Below are 18264 nucleotides of genomic sequence, written 5' to 3' on the forward strand. Positions count from 1 at the left end.
TTCCCAATTTTTTACCTAGACTGGCTCCTTTCTGCCACCACCAGGCTTCTACTGTTATAGACCAGGGATGCCACCATTACACTGTGCCAAAGGTTAGGAATTACTCTAAATTGTGAAAAATCTGCCTTATTGGCCACACAGCTTGTCACTTTTATCGGCGCCGAGCTAGATATGGCGCTCATGAGGACCTTCTTACCAGAAGAGAGAATTCAGGCTCTACAACATTAGGCCTACGCCTTACTACCATTGAAGGTCAAGGCAATAGTGGTCCTCAAGTTATTATGGACCATGGCTGCCACGATCGTGCTAGTTCCCCCTGCCAGACTACACATGAAGGTTTTTCAGTGGCTGCTTTTTGCCCAATGGTCACTACAGCATCTTCCACTCTCCCATTCTATTGATTGCGGACACGTGCAAGCAGGATCTACGCTGGTGGCTTCAGGCTAGCAATCTCAACATGGGCAAGCCTTTTGTCCCATCTTCTCCAGTTGCCACAGTGACCACGGATGCCTCCCAGATCGGGTGGGGGGGGGGTATTACCTTGGCAGGACTGTCCAAGGCACATGACAGCATCACGAGACCCATTTGCATATCAGTGTCTTGGAGATGAGCAGTGCTGTTAGCATTGCAAGCACTTCAGAGCTTTCTCCCTCTAGGGACAATTGCAGTCCACTGAGACAGCATGGTGGTATGGTAGCTGAACAAACAGGGAGGAACCAAATCATACCCTCTTTGCAGAGAGGCACTTCGAGTTTGGCAGTGGGCGGTGTCTTCCCAACGCTTTCTAGTTGCAACGCATATACTGGGGAAGTCCAGCGTGATTCCCGACAGTCTGAGCAGAGCTATCCTAATGCCTCACGAGTGGTCCATGAACAATTATGTTGCAGAAGAGCTACTCCACAGATGGGGTCAGCCTTGCTTCGATCTATTTGCCAGCCCCCTCGATGCCAACTGCAGCAGCTACTTCACCCTTATCCCCCTGGTGGGGGAGACACCCAGGGACCCTCTGGCTCACGATTGGCCCTCCGGTCTTCTCTATGCCTTTCCACCATTACCTCTGATATCAAAGGTCATTTAGAAAGCGCAGTCTTTGGGAAGTAAAATGATCCTCATTGCCCCACACTGGCCTCATCAGATTTGGTTTCCCTTCCTACAACTTTATCTAATGGACAAGCCCTGGATTCTGGACCCAGCTCCAGATCTGACTCTTATGTCAGGACAGTTCCGTCCCTTCCTCCAGATCCTCAAGTTGACAGCTTGTCTGCTCCAGTTCCGTCCGTAGTCGGGCTTCATGCTTTTCCCCCGGAAGTGTTCCATATTCTATAATCTTCCCACAAGCCTTCTACCAGGAAGATTTATTCCAGTAAGTGGAAGAGATTTTCTGTTTGGGCCCTTGAGACATATTGATCCTTGTACAGCGCCTATTTTGACAACATTGGAATTTTTTTTTCAACTGTTCAGTCAGGTTTCAGCTGCAGCAACCATTAAAGTGCAATTGGCAGCGATTTCTACTTTCCACGTTGCTAATGTGCCCAACCCTTATGGCTCAGAGGCTTTGTAGGCTTTTATGAAAAGGACATTGTTACTCCGACCTCCAGTCTTTGATCCAGTGATGCCATGGGACCTCAGTTTTGCACTACAGAAGCTCACCTCAACTCCCTTTGAGCCACAGCTATGTGTAACATTAAATTCTTGTCATGGAAGACCGTATTCTTGGTAGCCATAACTTCAGCTGTGCGGGTCTCTGAACTCCAAGCCTTATCGATTAGGCCACCTTAATTGGTGTTTCACAAAGATAGGGTCTCCTTAAGAACCAACCCTTCTTTTGTTCCAAAGGTTGCCTCTGTTGTCAATATCATCTAATCCATTGAGTTGCCTGTGTTTTTTTTCTGAATACTCCAACAAGGCAGAATAAGTTTCATCAACTGGATGTTCATAGACAGTTGCGTTTCTGTTTACATAGGACAAAAGATTTCAGGAAATCAGATCAAATGTTTGTCTCGTTTTCAGACACTAGACTTGGGGTTCTGGTTTCTAAGGTAACCTTGTCTCGCTGGATCTCCGATTGCATCTCATTTATTTATGCTTCCAATGGCAGAGTTACCTTTTAAAGTGAAGGCTCATTCTACACTATCTGTGGCTACCTCAACTACGTTTCAGGCTAGGATGTCTATGGATGATATTTGTGCTGCAGCAACATGGGCTTCGCCTCATACCTTTATTAGTCACAAATTAGATCTGGTCTCTAGAGGCAGATCTTCCTTTGGTTCCACGGTGCTCAAGAGTATTTTTCACTGAGCCACCCAAGATCAAGGTGCTAGAGACGCAGTCCCACAGGTAAGAATGAAGGCAAGATTGGGTAACATCAAGAAGTTATGTACTCACCATAACGTTCGATGTATGTAGTCCATCTCGCCTTACATTCTTACTAATCCTCTCTCCTTCCCCCTCCTGGAGGACCTGTAGGTATTGTCTCTAGGTGTCAGTAGTACTTTCTGTTGGGGTTGTTCTCAGTGTGTGTGTGTGTGCGAGCTTGCAGCAAACAAGATCTGAGGAATAGACCTGTTTCATGAATGGGATACCTCTTGGCCACGAGCCAGTTGAAGACTTCCAGGTAGAGTATGGCCGAGTTGGAGCTGAGGTTCGGCTCCGAACCCACTGGTAACAATGTAAGGCGAGATGGACTACATACATTGAACGTTATGGTGAGTACATAACTTCTTGCTTGCCTAACATAGGGACCACTCTCTCACACTCTGTAACTCACTTAAGTGCCACTGTTTGTTCAAAAGTACAGTAGCAAAGGGAATCCGGTATGCATGTTTGTACACTCTACTAAGGTGATCTTTATAAAGTCAAAAGAATGTTAGGATTCAGCAAGAAGAGTGTCTGAGTTACAGGCACTAATGGCTGGTAACCCTTCATTATTTTCCATGCTGACAGGGTTTCCCTCAGGACTGACCCATCATTTATGCCCAAGGTGATATCCAATGTGACTTTAAACCAATCCATCCATTTACAGGACTAAACCTTTCAAAGTCTGACCAGCTGCTAGTCAGCTTTGCTACAGGGGCCGAGGGCAAGGCCATTTCAAAGCAAATCATTTCCAAATGGATAGCACACTGCATCCATTTCTGCTACAAGCACCATGGAAACCTACCCCACAGGGAATCGGAACTTATTCCACTAAGGCTACCTCAGCCTCTACAGCATTTCTCAGGGGAGTTTCTACCAGGGTTCCTGGAAGCTGCAACCTGGAGTTCTGTGCACACGTTCACCAGGCATTACCACCTACCTATTTATTACTAAATCCAGAGCTGGATTTGCTGCAGCCGTCTTACAAGGCCTACTAGCCAGCCCTAACACTTCTTGACTGCCTCCACCCTTCCTCAGCTTTTGTATTCAACCCAAGTGTGATGACTGCAACAGTGAAACACTAAGAACATAGTACAGTTGTGTACACTTATCATAAAATGTAGATGTTAGTGTATTCAGTGTTGCAGTCCTGGTTTCCCTCCCTCCAGCCCCCCCCTGGCTTGCCTTTCTACATATCCTCTGTATGGCCATATTTTATGGCAGGGGTATTTACTTTTTACTGGAGACGTTCCACACCATTTAATAGCTTCCTATTTTGGGGGCTCCTGACATTTGAAGCTAGAAAAACTGATGTAATGGCATCGGCTGCTTGTTTTATACCCCTGACGTCATGTAGAGGTGACAGCATCCGACGCAGAAATCCCAAGACTCTGGTGTTCAGGCCGACTGAGGGCTACCTGCAGGCAGATAACCCAAGTGTGATGACTGCAACAGTGAGTGCACTCAAACATCCACATTTATGGTAAGTGTACACAACTGTACTTTCTTCACTACCCCTGTTCTCCAAAAGGGTAATCCTTCACCTGTTGAGTCAGAGTCCACAATCCTCATGATCTCTCTTGCCAAATATTTTGAAGGTTCTGTATTGGACTTTAGTGGTACAGTGGTCTGAATCCATCCCCTCCATGCTAAATAAAACTAAGGTCTGCAGACGGCACACATCTTGGTGGATAATATCTCCTTTGGTGATAAACAGATGACCATTCTGAACAAGTTTCTTGGTGGTGTGTGGCAACGGATGCCTTCTAGGGCTAGGTGTGGGCATTTAGAAGGGAAGGCAGTTAAGTGCACATGGTCGCATTTAGAGGTCAGTCTTTCAGTGTTCTGGAGATGAGGGCGGTCTTCATAGTGTTGCAGGCTTTCCAGGACAGTCTCCCTGAGGTGTGATTCAAGTATGGACAGACAGCAATGTAGTGTGGTACATCATCAAATGGGGGGGGGGGGATGTTCTTACCCCTTATGCCATGAAGCCATGCGAGTCTGGCCATGGGAGATGTCTTCACTCTGCTTTCTTATAGCAGCTCGTATACCTGGGTCATCCAGTGTTCTACTGCACAAACTGAACAGGTCTATCCTAATGCCTCATGAGTGGTCCCTCAGTCCAGTTGCTGGGGCAGCCTCTTTGCATTCATCTAAATTACAAGTGCAGTAGCTACTTTGTCCTGATCCCTCCACAGGGACAGTCATCAAGGTTTGCTCTGGTCCACAAGTGGCTTTCTGTTCTCCTTTATGCCTTTCAGCCATTAGTTGTAATGAACAAATTTTATACAGAAAGCTAGTGTGTGCAAGGACAAGGTGAATCCTCATTGCCATTTTCTAGACCTCTGCAGACATGGTTTCCATTCCTGTGGTTTTTTTTATTGCACTCCCTGGAAACAGGATCAGTATTCAGATCCCTTGGCTCACCCATTTGGACCAACCATGTAATTAATGACTTGAGTCCTGCAATTCTAACATGAGCCAGAAATGGCAGGCTTTCCTTATCTGTTCAAATCTTAGCCCCTCAAAAGCATATCACCACCAAGGTGTACTTCAGCAAATGGAAAAGATTTTCTTTTTGGGCATCATCCAAGGGTCTAGACTCCTTTTCAGCCCCTGGTCTCCCCCCTCCCATTATTTATCATAACTTTTTCACAACTGGCCTAGCTACTCCACTATCATTGTGCTGTTGGCAGCCATCTCTAGTTTTCACATGTGCCAGAACAACTTTTCTGTAGCGTCAGTGAAGATTATCAATGCCTTTTTACTTTTTAAAGGGAACTTTGGTTAGCACCCAGTTGGAGATGCAACTCCTCCTTGGGACATAAATGTCATATTGCAAGCATGGACTCTTCCCCCCTTTGAGCCAGCAGCATCAATGGATTTTAAATTCCTATCTTGGAAAACAGTTTTTTCTGGTGGCTGTACATCAGTGTACATCAGAGATGCAAGTGCTTTCCTGCAGACCTCCTTAATCCTTCTTTACATAAGGATAGGGTTTCACTGAGATGTCTCTTTCCTAAGGTGGCATCCAAAGCTAACCTGAATCCGGCAATAAATGTACCAGTCTTGTTTTCCAAGGTTTTCTAACAAAGGTGAATACATGCTTCATGTGCTGGCTGTCCATTGCCAGCTCGGATTTCATCTTCACAGAACTACTCCTTTTAGCAAGTCTGATCAATTTTTTGTGTCTTTCTCTAGACCAAAAAGGGGCAAGGCGGTAGCTAAGGTTACAGTTACATTTGTGTACAATAAAAGGTGTTTATCCTTGCAATCTAAGTCTAAAGGTTATTCCACAAGGGCTGTGGCCATGTCTAGAGCCTTTACCAGTAGACATCTTATTGATATCTGTGGAGCTGCTATTTGGTCAACAGTTCGTACATTTGTGTCACGTTATAAACTGGATGAACAATCTAAGTCTCTCTCCTCATTTGGCTCCGCCATTCTTAGGAATGTCCTTTCTTGATACCACCCGAGACTGTATGCTTGGGAATCTGTCCCACAGTTCAAGCAGACAAAAATTGACATTGGATACAAAAGTTATGCACTTAACATAGTGACCGATCCATGATGTCCTTCAAGAATGCAACTGCGGTCCTGACATATGGGTTGTCCTGCCTCAGGCAGCCCTTCGGTCGGCCGGATTCCAAAGTCTGGGTCCGGTGTCGGCTGATGTCACCTCTTTCCCGACGTCAGAGCGGCTGGGGGTATAAAAGCATCAGCCGGCGCCATCTTCTTCAGTCTTTCTTGCCGCGCGGTGCCCGAAGCAGAAGCAGTTCGCAAGTGCCGGTCGGCCAGCTCCTGTGTTTTCAGATACCGTCATCAAAGCTAAGTACCCCGTTGGGGAACCTTTTCTTGCCTCAGCCGATGTCAGACAAAACTGAAAAAGTTAATCGTTTGTCTTGTGGTAAACAAATACCTCATAAGGACTTCCATTCTTACTGCCTTCCCTGCCTCGGCCCAGACCACGACGTCTCGGCCTGTGCTGCCTGTGCTTGCTTCAACAAGCACACACTTAGGCGCCGGGCAGAATTTGCTGAAGACTTTTTTGGGGAAAATTACTCCTATATCATACCGTCGGAACTTCCGACAGCGCACGTTTCCAAAAAACGGAAGGACTGGGACCGACCTTCACGGCCCGCGACTTCCACCGACACCACGCCTAAGCCTACCGCGAGTGCATCAGTCTCTTCGGAGGCGGTAATTCAACCGCTCCAGGCCGACGACACCTTTTTACCGCAAACTTAAGTCCCGGAGACTTCCCCGGTGCCTGTTGTTGTTTTTCCTCCTGAAACCGAAGCCCAAGATTTGCCTGACACCATACCGGTGGACAAAGTTACTCCAGCACGTGGGGCAGCTAGGCCTCCTGTGTCTATGTCCATCAAGGCCTACACACGTGCTAAGGCTGCCAGCCAGGCTAAGTCTCACCCTCCTAAATCTTTTTCACAGACTCACACCTCGGATAAACAGATTATGACTTTAGCTGCAGATCTAATTTCTTTAATCAGGGGCTCTCAGGCTCATCCAGACAGAGGATTCCCAGGAAGAACCCTTCCCGGCCTACGAGGATTCTGATGCAGATGAATCCATTCCCTCTGCCTCTACTCCTGAGGATATTTCTTTCGGGGAAATTCTACACTCCATGAGAGAGCATTTTCAGTGGCAGGGCCAGGATTTCTTGGACTCCAGGAAAAGGCTTCGGACCTTCCTTAAGTTACCCCAGCGCAGGCCTTTACCTATTCCCCCAGTGTTAGATGTATTGGATGATGTGTACTCAGACTCCAGTAATTCTCCTGATTCTCTCCCTCCTGCTCCTGTCAAGCCTGACAGATATTACAGGGTTCCTGAAACTCATAAGCATCTCTTTAAGGCCCACTCTGTTGATCTAGAAACTATTTCTCAGGGGCCCAAAGGAGTGGCCACTTCCACAACCAAGAATTCTTTGCCCGCAGACAGGGAAGCTAGGTCCCTGGAGAGGTGGGGTAAGAAAGTTTATACCTCTACCACCCTTGCCATGAGGGCTCTTAACTGTCTTTTTCATATGTTTCAGTATCAGGATTTTCTGATGGATGATTTGCAGAAAAAGTTAGCCTCTCTTGTGCCTTTAGATAAAAAGGCTTTGCAGGATTTGGTTCATAATACTCAGCAGGTTAGCAGTCATTTTCTTCAGTGTGGTTATGATGCATTGGAAGCTTCATGTAGGGCAACTATGACAGGGGCCGTCATACGTAGACATGCTTGGTTGACAGAACAGTCATTGCCAGATCATGTTAAAGTAAAGCTTCTAGATGCACCTCTGGAAAAAGACAAGCTATTTGGTGCTAATGCACAGGGTGTGTTGAAATCAATTGAGGAAAAGGCTAAATCAGTACAAACAGTCAAAGATTTCCTCCAGGTTCAGCCACCAAGGTTCAGCAGGAATTGGCCTTCGAAGAATTGGTCCTTTCCAGACACTGACAAGTTTCAAAGGGGAAAAAGTAGGCATGCTCGAGGTAGAGGGCAATACCGAGGCTCCTACAGGGGACGCCAATGGCAACCAACTAATCAGAGAAGTGGCGCAGGGACTCCCACTGCTCCACAGGGGCAATCACAATGACTTGTCTTTGACACCACCGACCAAGGCTCAAAGAGAAGCTCCTTTAGGCGGAAAGTTATCCTTATTTTCAAAAAATTGGCACGTTTTTACAAAGGATGAATGGATTTTGAACATAATAGACAAAGGTTACAGGTTCCACTTCCATACCTTACCAACAAGACAAGGCATGCCAAACCTGCCACACAATCAAAGGGCAGAGGCACTCATACAAGTTTCAAAGCTGCTACAAATCAAAGCAATAGAAAAGGTTCCCCCTCAGGAGCAGGGCCAGGGATTCTACTCAAGACTGTTCCTTGTTCCAAGAAAAGAAAAGCAATGGAGACCTATACTGGACTTGTCCACTCTAAACACTTTTCTCATTGTGCCAAAATTCAAAATGCTGACGTTACAGCAACTTCTTCCCATGCTGGGCAAGGGGTCTTGGCTGGTTACTCTGGACCTCAAGGAGGCATACCTGCATGTCCTAATCAGACACAGCTGTAGAAGATACCTCAGATTTCTTGCAGGGTCAGAGCATTATCAATTCTCAGCATTGCCTTTTGGCTCATCTGCTGCACCCAGAGTATTCACGAAATGCCGGGCATCAGTAATTGCACATTGCAGACTTCAGGGGATACAAATATACCCTTATCTGGACGACTGCCTTATACAAGCGGACAGCTAGCAATCTTTGATAAGAAGCTTGGACTATGTCATTCACTTACTACAGGCTTTGGGATACACAGTCAACATTCAAAAATCAAGACTACTGCCATCCCAACAAATAATTTTTCTAGGAGCCAAACTGGACACAAATTCACAAATGGCTTTCTTCACAGAAGAAAAACAAGAACAATTACCAGACTACTTCAAAAGCTTAGCAAAGCACACCCAGATGATTGCAAGGAAAATCCTGCAGGCCCTGGGTTTCATGGCAACTTGCATTCTCCTGATTCCACTGGCAAGACTACACATGAGAAAATTACAATGGTACCTAAAAACCCTATGGTCTCAACACAGCCACAACTTAGAAGCAATTATTCCACTCATTCCATGTCTACAAAAGGAATTTTTGTGGTGGGCACAAGCAAGCCAGCTAAACAAAGGCATGCCCTTCAACAAACCTCAAGCAAGCCAAACCATTACAACAGACGCCTCAGATCATGGATGGGGGGCGCACATGGAAGGCAACTGCATTCAAGGGCAATGGGCTCCCCGGGAATTGCATCTGCACATCAATCAAAAAGAGATGCTGGCAGTGATTCATGCAGTCGAGGCCTTCGGAAAATTTCTTCCTCAAGGTCATCTGCTAATAAAGACAGACAACACCACTGTTATGTGGTACATAAACAAGCAGGGAGGCACCCATTCTTACCCCCTTTGCAGACTAACAATGACTCTTTGGGAAAAGTCCCTGAAACTGAACATACAGTTGCAATCCCAGTTTGTTCCAGGCAAGGACAATATTCTGGCGGACAGTCTAAGCAGAAACATTATGGACCCCCACGAATGGATGTTGCATCCAGACATTTTTTCACAAATAACTCATGCATGGGGAAGGCCGGACATAGACCTCTTTGCCTCACACCACAATTATCATCTGAAAAGGTTCTGCTCAAGGACACACCATCCTCAAGCCTGGAGAATAGATGCTATCTCCTTCAGCTGGAATTCTCTAACAATCTATGCATTCCCGCCTCTACCATTAATGACCAAGGTGTTACTGAAGATCAAAGCAGAACAACCGAAAAGCATTTTGATAGCTCCAGACTGGCCAAGACAGCACTGGTACCCATTACTAAGGAGCATAACTCGCACCAAACCGTGGCCCCTGCCTCTATGGCCTCTGCTTATAACTCAGCACAATTACAGGACTGTTCATCCAAACCTGCAAACATTGCAACTGACAGCTTGGAGGGTTACATGACTTCTACCCATATTTCTCTCTCCAAAAAAGTTCAAGAGATCTTACTGGAAGCACGCAGGCCTTCCACCAGAAAAACTTATTTAGCCAAATGGAAGAGGTTCAACATCTAGAATGCCAACAAGGGTCAGGATGCATCAGTAATGAACATCCCACAGATTCTAGAATACTTGGCAGAAATGTTTCACAATGGCCTTTCATATTCTTCCATAAAAATACACGCTTCAGCAATTTCAGCAAAATACAACTGTGATCCACCTGTGTTTTCACATCCTTTGCTAAGACAGTTTCTAAGGGGGATAAATAATATCAAACCTCCAAGAAAACCACCAGTGCCTGCATGGGACCTCAATTTCGTCTTGGAAAAATTAACTCTTCCTCCTTTTGAGCCAGCAGCATCTTCAGAATTGCAATTTCTCTCCTGGAAAACAGTTTTCCTGTTGGCAATTACTTCAGCAAGAAGAGTCTCGGAGATACAGGCCCTTATGGCAGTACCTCCATTTCTCATTTTTCATCAGGACAGAGTCTCTTTAAGAACCAATCCCTCATTCATGCCAAAAGTGATATCCAGGGTTTCTCTAAATCAAGCAATTCACCTGCCTACTTTCTTTCCCAATCCTCAAAATAAAGGAGAAAAGCTTCTGCACACTTTGGACATTCACAGACAATTGCGCTATTACTTGGATAGAACAAAGGCCAACAGAAAGTCTGACCAACTATTTGTAGTGTACGCTGCTGGAGTACAAGGGAAGGCAATTTCCAAACAAACAATTTCAAAATGGATTGGAAACTGCATCAGATTCTGCTACTCTTTCCATGGAAAAGGTGTGCCAGCAAATATCAGGCCACACTCCACCAGAGCTACAGCCACCTCCACAGCCTTTTTAAGAGGGGTGGCTACAAAGGACATTCTAGAAGCTGCTACATGGAGCTCCGTGCATACATTTTCCAAGCATTACAACCTGCCTTTATATTCCAGATCCCGAGCAGGCTTTGCTTCGGCAGTCCTGCAGGGCATTTTAGCTACACCATCATTATCTTATATCCTACCACCCCCAGCTTGGCTATGGTATTCAACCCATATGTCAGGACTGCAGTTGCATTCTTGAAGGACATAGTACAGTTTTGTACCTACCATAAATGTAGATGTCCGATAGGTATGCAACTGCAGTCAGGTTTTCCCTCCCTCCTACCCCTCTGTAATTATTTTTTGGGTCCACTCCCCCTTTTCATATTAGCTGGGGATAGTATTTGTGGTGTATCTGTTTATTACTGTTGTGCATGTCTGGAATTCTATCCATTCTCTAAATTTAGCCTTCCTTGGAGGGCACCTGGCATCTGGGGCAAGAAACACTGAAGAAGATGGCGCCGGCTGCTGCTTTTATACCCCAGCCGCTCTGACGTCGGGGAAGAGGTGACATCAGCCGACGCCGGACCCAGACTTTGGAATCCGGCCGACCGAAGGGCTGCCTGAGGCAGGACAACCCATATGTCAGGACTGCAGTTGCATATCTATCGGACATCTACATTTATGGTAGGTACAAAACTGTACTTTCTCCAGTTTTCATTCTGGTTAACATTTCTCCCATCTGTTCCCTGCCAAATCGTCCCTAATGTGGCTCTATGGATCAGTCGACCTTTGCATTCCCTGTAAATAAGCAGTCTTCACTGCCAGTGCTCTATAACCATGACATGGCCTTTTTTACACCACTTAGAAATGAGCAGGAGTAATACCCTTTTTCATTAAAGTAAAGTTTCTTGCTTGTACTTTGATAATTTATTCATCGGGGCAAATTTGATGCGAGGTGGTAGGGTGGAGACCAGGGACGTGTGTGTACAGAATGGGTCAGAGCCCTGGAGCTGAACAGTTTCAAGATTGGTGTCAAGATTGATCCAGTCAGATTCAACAACCCATAGTTGAACCGGATGAAAATCTTGGCTCTCATTATGGTACGTAAATAACTTTATGTACATTCAGTTCAAGTTCTGAAGCAGACTAAATTGAGTAGACCCATATAAAGGTTGGCTTTAATGTAAAATGGCTGAACTATGTAGTTTCTTGACTTGTTTTTGTCCCCCTTTGTTTCAGAATGGTTGATGTTGGAGGTCAGAGATCTGAACGAAGAAAATGGATTCATTGTTTTGAGAATGTGACATCCATCATGTTTTTAGTAGCCCTTAGTGAATATGATCAAGTTCTGGTAGAATCTGATAATGAGGTAGGTAATATAGTTTGATTTTGATGCAGTACTCTCCACGTGGATCGTCATTCTTAGACTGTGACTGTAGATGTTTCTGCAGACTGGATACAAACTGTTATAAAAAGACAAAATAGTTTTTGTGAATGGTGTCCTTGAATTGGTGATATGAAGTTAATGCTGTAATTTGCATTTTTATAGCCCTTGGGTGTTCATCTGGACCAGATCTTCATTGGAGAGAGAGACAGGTTTATTCTTATGCTTGCTGCAACACCTAAAAACCAAGTTGGAAACAAGTTGGAAATACAGTGGCTTGCAGGTTAGCATATGTACTCCACTAAGATGGAAGGCTGGTGCTCTTGTGGTAGACAAATCTCACAAAAAGGCTAGTCTAGTTTAAGCATTTTTCTTTTCTTTTTTCCCCAGGTGACAGTACTAGGTTTGTAGGGTTTTTCGATGATTTAAATAGAAACATCCCCTGCAAAATTTATATTGGAAGAGATCTGGATTCCTACCTCCCTGGCATCTTCCAATTTGCCTCCAACCTTGTAATTAGAAAAGTGGTCCAAGAAGAAAGGCAGGGACCTGGGCAATGTGATGGTGTCATATAACACACCTTCTCTGCTTGAGACCGTGGGCCCCAATTACATTCCTTGGCCCTTGCATCTTTGGTGTCAGCTCCTTTGAGGCCATCATGCTTGTGGATTAAGGCACATTCGCAGGAAGAAGAGCCATTGCTTGGAGTTCAAACTGGACTTCCTACCTTGAGCACCTTTGGCTTCAGCTGCGCTTTATCATTTCAGAAGAGGCAGATGGTGTACCCACTACTTTATTCAGGGAGGACATCTAGGGTGTGAGTGTGGAAGTTTGGGATTCTCACACTCAAGTCACTGGCTGCCAAGGCATCATTTCCAATTAAGAGGGCTCAGAAGCTGAAATGTAGGATGCCCACATTCAGCTCCCCTCAGTTGCCTGGATCTCAGACAGTCACTGGGTCCATACATATTCCCAGTCCCGCTCAGTGTGTTCCCTAGGAATGGGTCTCCTTGGCTCAGGGGTCTTTCATGTTTTGCCGGACCTGCACCCAGTACAGATCAGCCCCAATTGTCTGGAGTCCCTTCTTCCAAGAGAGAAATCCTCTTCTGTGAGGAATGGTGAGTCCCCAAAGACTGAAGATAAAGAATTACGCTGCTGTACGCAAATGTTTTCCCCCTATCAGTATTGCATAAGACACTGACACAACACCATTTCCTCTGCTTCACTTGGGGAAATATCATTTGGAGATGCTTTTTGCAAGATGAAAGACCACTTCAAATTTAGAAAGTCAAAGATATGTCAGATACCCCAAAAGATGATTTGATTTTCTGGGTTTTGGTACCCCTAAATGGGTCTAAATTATGTGATCGAAGAGTCAGTTCATTGAATGGCATTTTAAAGCGAAAATGCCATTCAGCGAACTGTTAGTGAGATCGCAGTACAGTGAAGATTGGAATTTTTGCACTTTCCTCACTGTAGTGTGATCTTGGAGTTGCTATATATATAATTAGCAGGGGGTGTGAGGGGGTTCAGCCCCCCTTTCGACATTTAGACTATTCTGTGTTCTAATATAGATCCACCCCTTAAACCTATAGGAACTGTAAAGGATTAATTTTTAGCAGCTTCTGGGGAACTAGCTCTCCCACCCCACCCTGGGATGTCTGCAGTGTCTAGGAGTTCCACAGGTTCTTTGTAAAAATCCAGTGGTGGAGCTAGCAGTGGTAATGGTAAGTGGGTGAAACTTTTCCTTCTCTAACTGTTAAGAACTGCAGAGTATTGGACCGATTTGGGAAGAAAGTGTGCCCAGCTACCACTCTGACTTTGAGTTATTAATTATCAGACAAGTATGACCAATCCAATAGTTCTAAACCTGTTGAAGGTGGAGAGTTGAAAGATTTCTAATGGGAGATCTGTGGATATAATTGGACCCCACTCAAATAGTCAGATGTTTATGAATCATCCAGAGCAGTATTATGGGGGGTCTGTGATCAGGAGACGTGTGGATGAGGCTACATCCCCATCCCAGAGGATGTCATGGTGCAGCTGTTTAATGCTTCCTTGGTTAAGAAACTGGTAGTTAATCAGACTATTCACTCCCCCATGCCTATTTTATTACAGGAATTACCCATCTAAGTCTGGGTCCTACTACCAGTGAAAAAAAGAAAGCAAGCCCATGGGTATATGTAGAGCCAGAATAAAAAAAGTTGGTGGGAAGACCAGACGAGAATCTGGGGGCCCTAGTGCTCTGTATCCCTAAGGAGCAGCTGTGATTTCATGGAACTCCTTTCTTCTCCACAAAATTCCCCACCCCTTCCTTGTCCCCCACAAAATTCCCCACCCTTTCCTTGTCCCCCTCTTTATCCTTCCTATCCCAGGGATAGTTTGAAAGATAAACTAAGAGCATCATAAAAGATAAGTGAATACTGCACATGCCAGGGTTGCAAACTGCATTTCCTAAGAATAATAGTCAAATAAAACTGCTCACACCAATTAGGAGCACTTGTCAAAACCAGACAAATAAAATAGTAGAATCAACACAAGTGCATCCACACGGAGAAGGCACTGAAGTCACTGAAAGTACTCATGCAGTCAAATGTTGAAACCAGTCCAAGTGAGACGAAATAATACGAAAATTCCTCTTTATTCCATACATAAAACCACAAAGAATAAGCGCTTTCGCGTAGCTGTAGTACGCTTCATCAGATTCTGTTACAAGTTCTGTTATTCCAGTTTATATAGTCAAGCATTGTATTAAGTTAATTAAGTGTGATTAATTAGAGAACCATTTAGTGACTTAACTTAAGGCAACCTCTTATTTCAGCACAAGAAGACGCCCAAAAAACACAAATGAAAAACGCTGGTAGGCAGATAAAAGCCTGCGGTCATACAGCAGCTAAAAACTAACTGTTGCCTTAGCTTTTAGCTGCTGTATGACCGCAGGCTTTTATCTGCCTACCAGCGTTTTTCATTAACCTCTTGTTTCAGTTAAAGGGCTATATGTTCATTATTATAAATGGGTCCATTCAGATACAAATGCATATATACCTCCTCTATCACATCAGAATTTTGCGTTCATCTGTATATATGTATTTCATGGAGAACATAACACTACCTTAATATAAGGAAATATAAAACTAATCACATAAAACTTTCTAATCTATATTATCTTGCTCATCTTTACGCTATTTCAGAATCATGAAACCTTCATCAAGTAAAACCACATATTGTTCACATCTTAATATAATTTCCTAAGAATACCAAAAATAATACAGATAACCTGTTTAACCAGGTAGGCCCACTGGACACGGTCTCTTTTCAGGGGCAACCCAGGAGCAATGTCAGGTTAAATGACTTGCTCAAGGTCATACAGTAGGCAGATGAGGGCTGACTGAATCAAACCTTGTACCACAGGAACTCGTATTCCACTTTCGCCAAGGGTCCAAGTGCATCTGGTATCCACCCCGATACTACAAGAGATTTTAAAGCTAGGATTCCTAGATCCTGTGTCAAAACAGGCTTCTGCTGCCGATCCATTTTAGTGCTTGGAATGTAGGACTGGTGGAGGCCCATCCTGCACCTTAACTTTTAAAGTTGAATACTATTGTCAAGGTCCCAAAAGTCAGAATACTGACATAGCAAGCTGCTTACTGTTCTGGATTCCCTGATGGTTACACTGGATCTCATGTCTGATTCTCATGCCTTTGCAGTGCTGTCTCAGATCTAAGGTGAGAGGTTTCACTATCGGTTTATCTTACTGCTCTTTGGATTGGTTACTCCACCTGTGATTTTTACTAAGTATTTGGCCCCAGTTATTGCTTGGCACAGAATCAGAGCCATTTACATTTACTGTTACCTAGGCAACTGCTTCATTCAGGCACTGTCCTATGGCATGGTAGAGAAGGCCCAGCAGTTAACCATGGATGCTTACAGAACCTGGAGGGGTATTTCAGCATCCCCATGTCAGATCTCACTTGCAAAAGACTGATGATCTTCTTGTTTCACTGTTGCAGTCATTACTCTTGGGTTATCTGCCTGCAGGTAGCCCTCAGTCGGCCCGAATACCAGAGTCTTAGTATTTCTGCATCGGATGCTGTTGCTTCTTCCATGACATCAGGTCGTCAGGGGTATAAAAATAGGCAGCTGACACCATTAAATCAGTCCTTCTTGCCGAGTAGGAGCCTGAAGCAGAAGCGGTTTGCAAGTGCCGGTTGGCCGCTACCTGAAATTTTCGTTTTTTGAGTTGATAGTCCTGAAGTCTTCTAAAGCTAAGTACCCCGTTGCTCTAACCGATGTCAGAAAAAGTTAACAATAGTATTGCCTGTGGAAAGCAAATACCTCAGAGATTTTAATTTTTACTGAGTCACCTGCTTAGGCCCATACCACGACGTCCCTCGCTGTCGGTTTTGTGCCTTGTTTAACACTCAAACCATTCGTCGGGCTATTTTTGTTGCTAAATTCTTTCGGTGTCTATCTCCATATTCCGAAATGGCTTCAGTAAGCCATCTGACTGCCGATTTTCTGAAAAAACGTAAAGATGAAGACAGACAGCATAGGTCCAAAACTGCTGATGATTCCGTTAAGCTAGTTGCCAGTCCGCCGGTACTCAGTAAGGTGCCTTTGCAGCCCCTGATGCCCGCTTCTGTGGATTCACAGGCCTCTGCTAAGACCCATTTGGAGTCTGGTATGCCGCGAGATGCTTCTTGGACTATGGAACCAGCGGATGTCTCTACCTTGGATGGGTCCGGAGCCGCTGTGCAGGCACCAGCTTCTGAGGATGTTTTCCATCCTACCGATGTTCGAATCACAGACTACTTTTTTAGCCAAAACTACAGAGTTTTTAGGCCCAGATTATACACTACACCTTTAAAACCGATGACCAAAGTGCATGCTCAGGCACCAATGCCACAAAAACAAATATTTAGAATGGCTGAAGACCTTATGATAATTAGGGGAAGCCAGCTTTCCCCTGCTAAGAGACGAAGAATTCAGTTGCCTTCAGATTCTACAGACCAGGAGTCCGATGACTCTGACCTTTCTGATCATCAGGACATGCCCTTATCTGCCTATGAGGATTCAGATGCAGAGGAATCAATTCCCTCTGCCTCCCCTCCAGAGGAGTTTTCTTTTGGTGGAACATTGCATACTTTGAGAGCATTTCCATTGGGAATGCCAAGACTATCCTCAGTCCAAAAAGAGACTCTGAGAATTTATAGAGCTGCCTCAACACAGGCCTATAGCTATACCCCCTGTCCTGGATGTTGTGGATGACGTTTTCATGGAATCCAGTCTTACTCCGGACACCTTACCTCCCAGGTGCTACCAGAGTACCTGATTCCCACAAGATGTCCTTCAAGAATGCAACTGCAGTCATAACATATGGGTTGTCCTGCCTCAGGCAGCCCTCGGTCGGCCGGATTCCAAAGTCTGGGTCCGACGTCGGCTGATGTCGCATTTCTCTCCGTCAGAGCGGCTGGAGTATATAAGCATCAGCCGACGCCATCTTCTTCAGTCTTTCTTGCCGTGCGGTGCCCGAAGCAGAAGCAGTTCGCAAGTGCCGGTCGGTCAGCTCCTGTATTCTTCGAAACCGAAGTCATCAAAAAAGCTAAGTACCCCGTTGGGGACCTTTTCTTGCCTCAGCCGATGTCAGAAATTACTGAAAAAGTAAATAATTGTTTGTCTTGTGGTAAACAAATACCTCATAAGGATTTCCACTCTTACTGCCTCCCTTGCCTTGGCCCAGACCACGACGTCTCGGCCTGTACCGCCTGTGCTCGCTTCAATAAGCGCACTCTCAGGTGCCGGGCGGAGTTCGCTGAAGACTTTTTCGGCGAAAAATTTGATTATACAATGCCGTCGGAACAACCGACAACGCAGACTCCTAAGAAACAAAAAGACCGGGACCGACATCCTCGGCCCGCGTCTTCCGACACCACGCCAAAACTAACCGCGAGTGCCCCGGTTCCCTCTGAAGCGGTTATTCCACTGCTCCGAACCGAAGACACTGCATTACCGATACCTCCGATACCGGAGGCCACTCCGCCAGTTATTGATTTTCCTCCGGATACTGAAACCGAGGAAATGCCCGAGACCATTGCTGTTGATAAGGTCACTCCTGCACGTGGAGTGGCTAGGCCTCCCATGTCTATCAAGGCCTACACACGTGCCAAGGCAGCCAG

General features: G+C 45.2%; 1 protein-coding gene across 1 annotated transcript in view; it reads left to right on the forward strand.

The window, feature by feature from the left end:
- Window positions 1–18264, forward strand: part of LOC122787178 (guanine nucleotide-binding protein subunit alpha-11) — a 490815-nt gene that overhangs the window by 268407 nt on the left and 204144 nt on the right. Inside the window, exon 5 of the mRNA XM_044053758.1 lies at window positions 11944–12073. Coding sequence (XP_043909693.1) covers window positions 11944–12073 — 130 coding nt within the window. The remainder of the gene's footprint in view (window positions 1–11943; window positions 12074–18264) is intronic.

Source organism: Protopterus annectens, chromosome 13.part0 (genome assembly GCF_019279795.1).
Source record: "Protopterus annectens isolate FY-2018-M chromosome 13.part0, PAN1.0, whole genome shotgun sequence".
Classification (NCBI taxonomy): Eukaryota; Metazoa; Chordata; order Ceratodontiformes; family Protopteridae; genus Protopterus; species Protopterus annectens.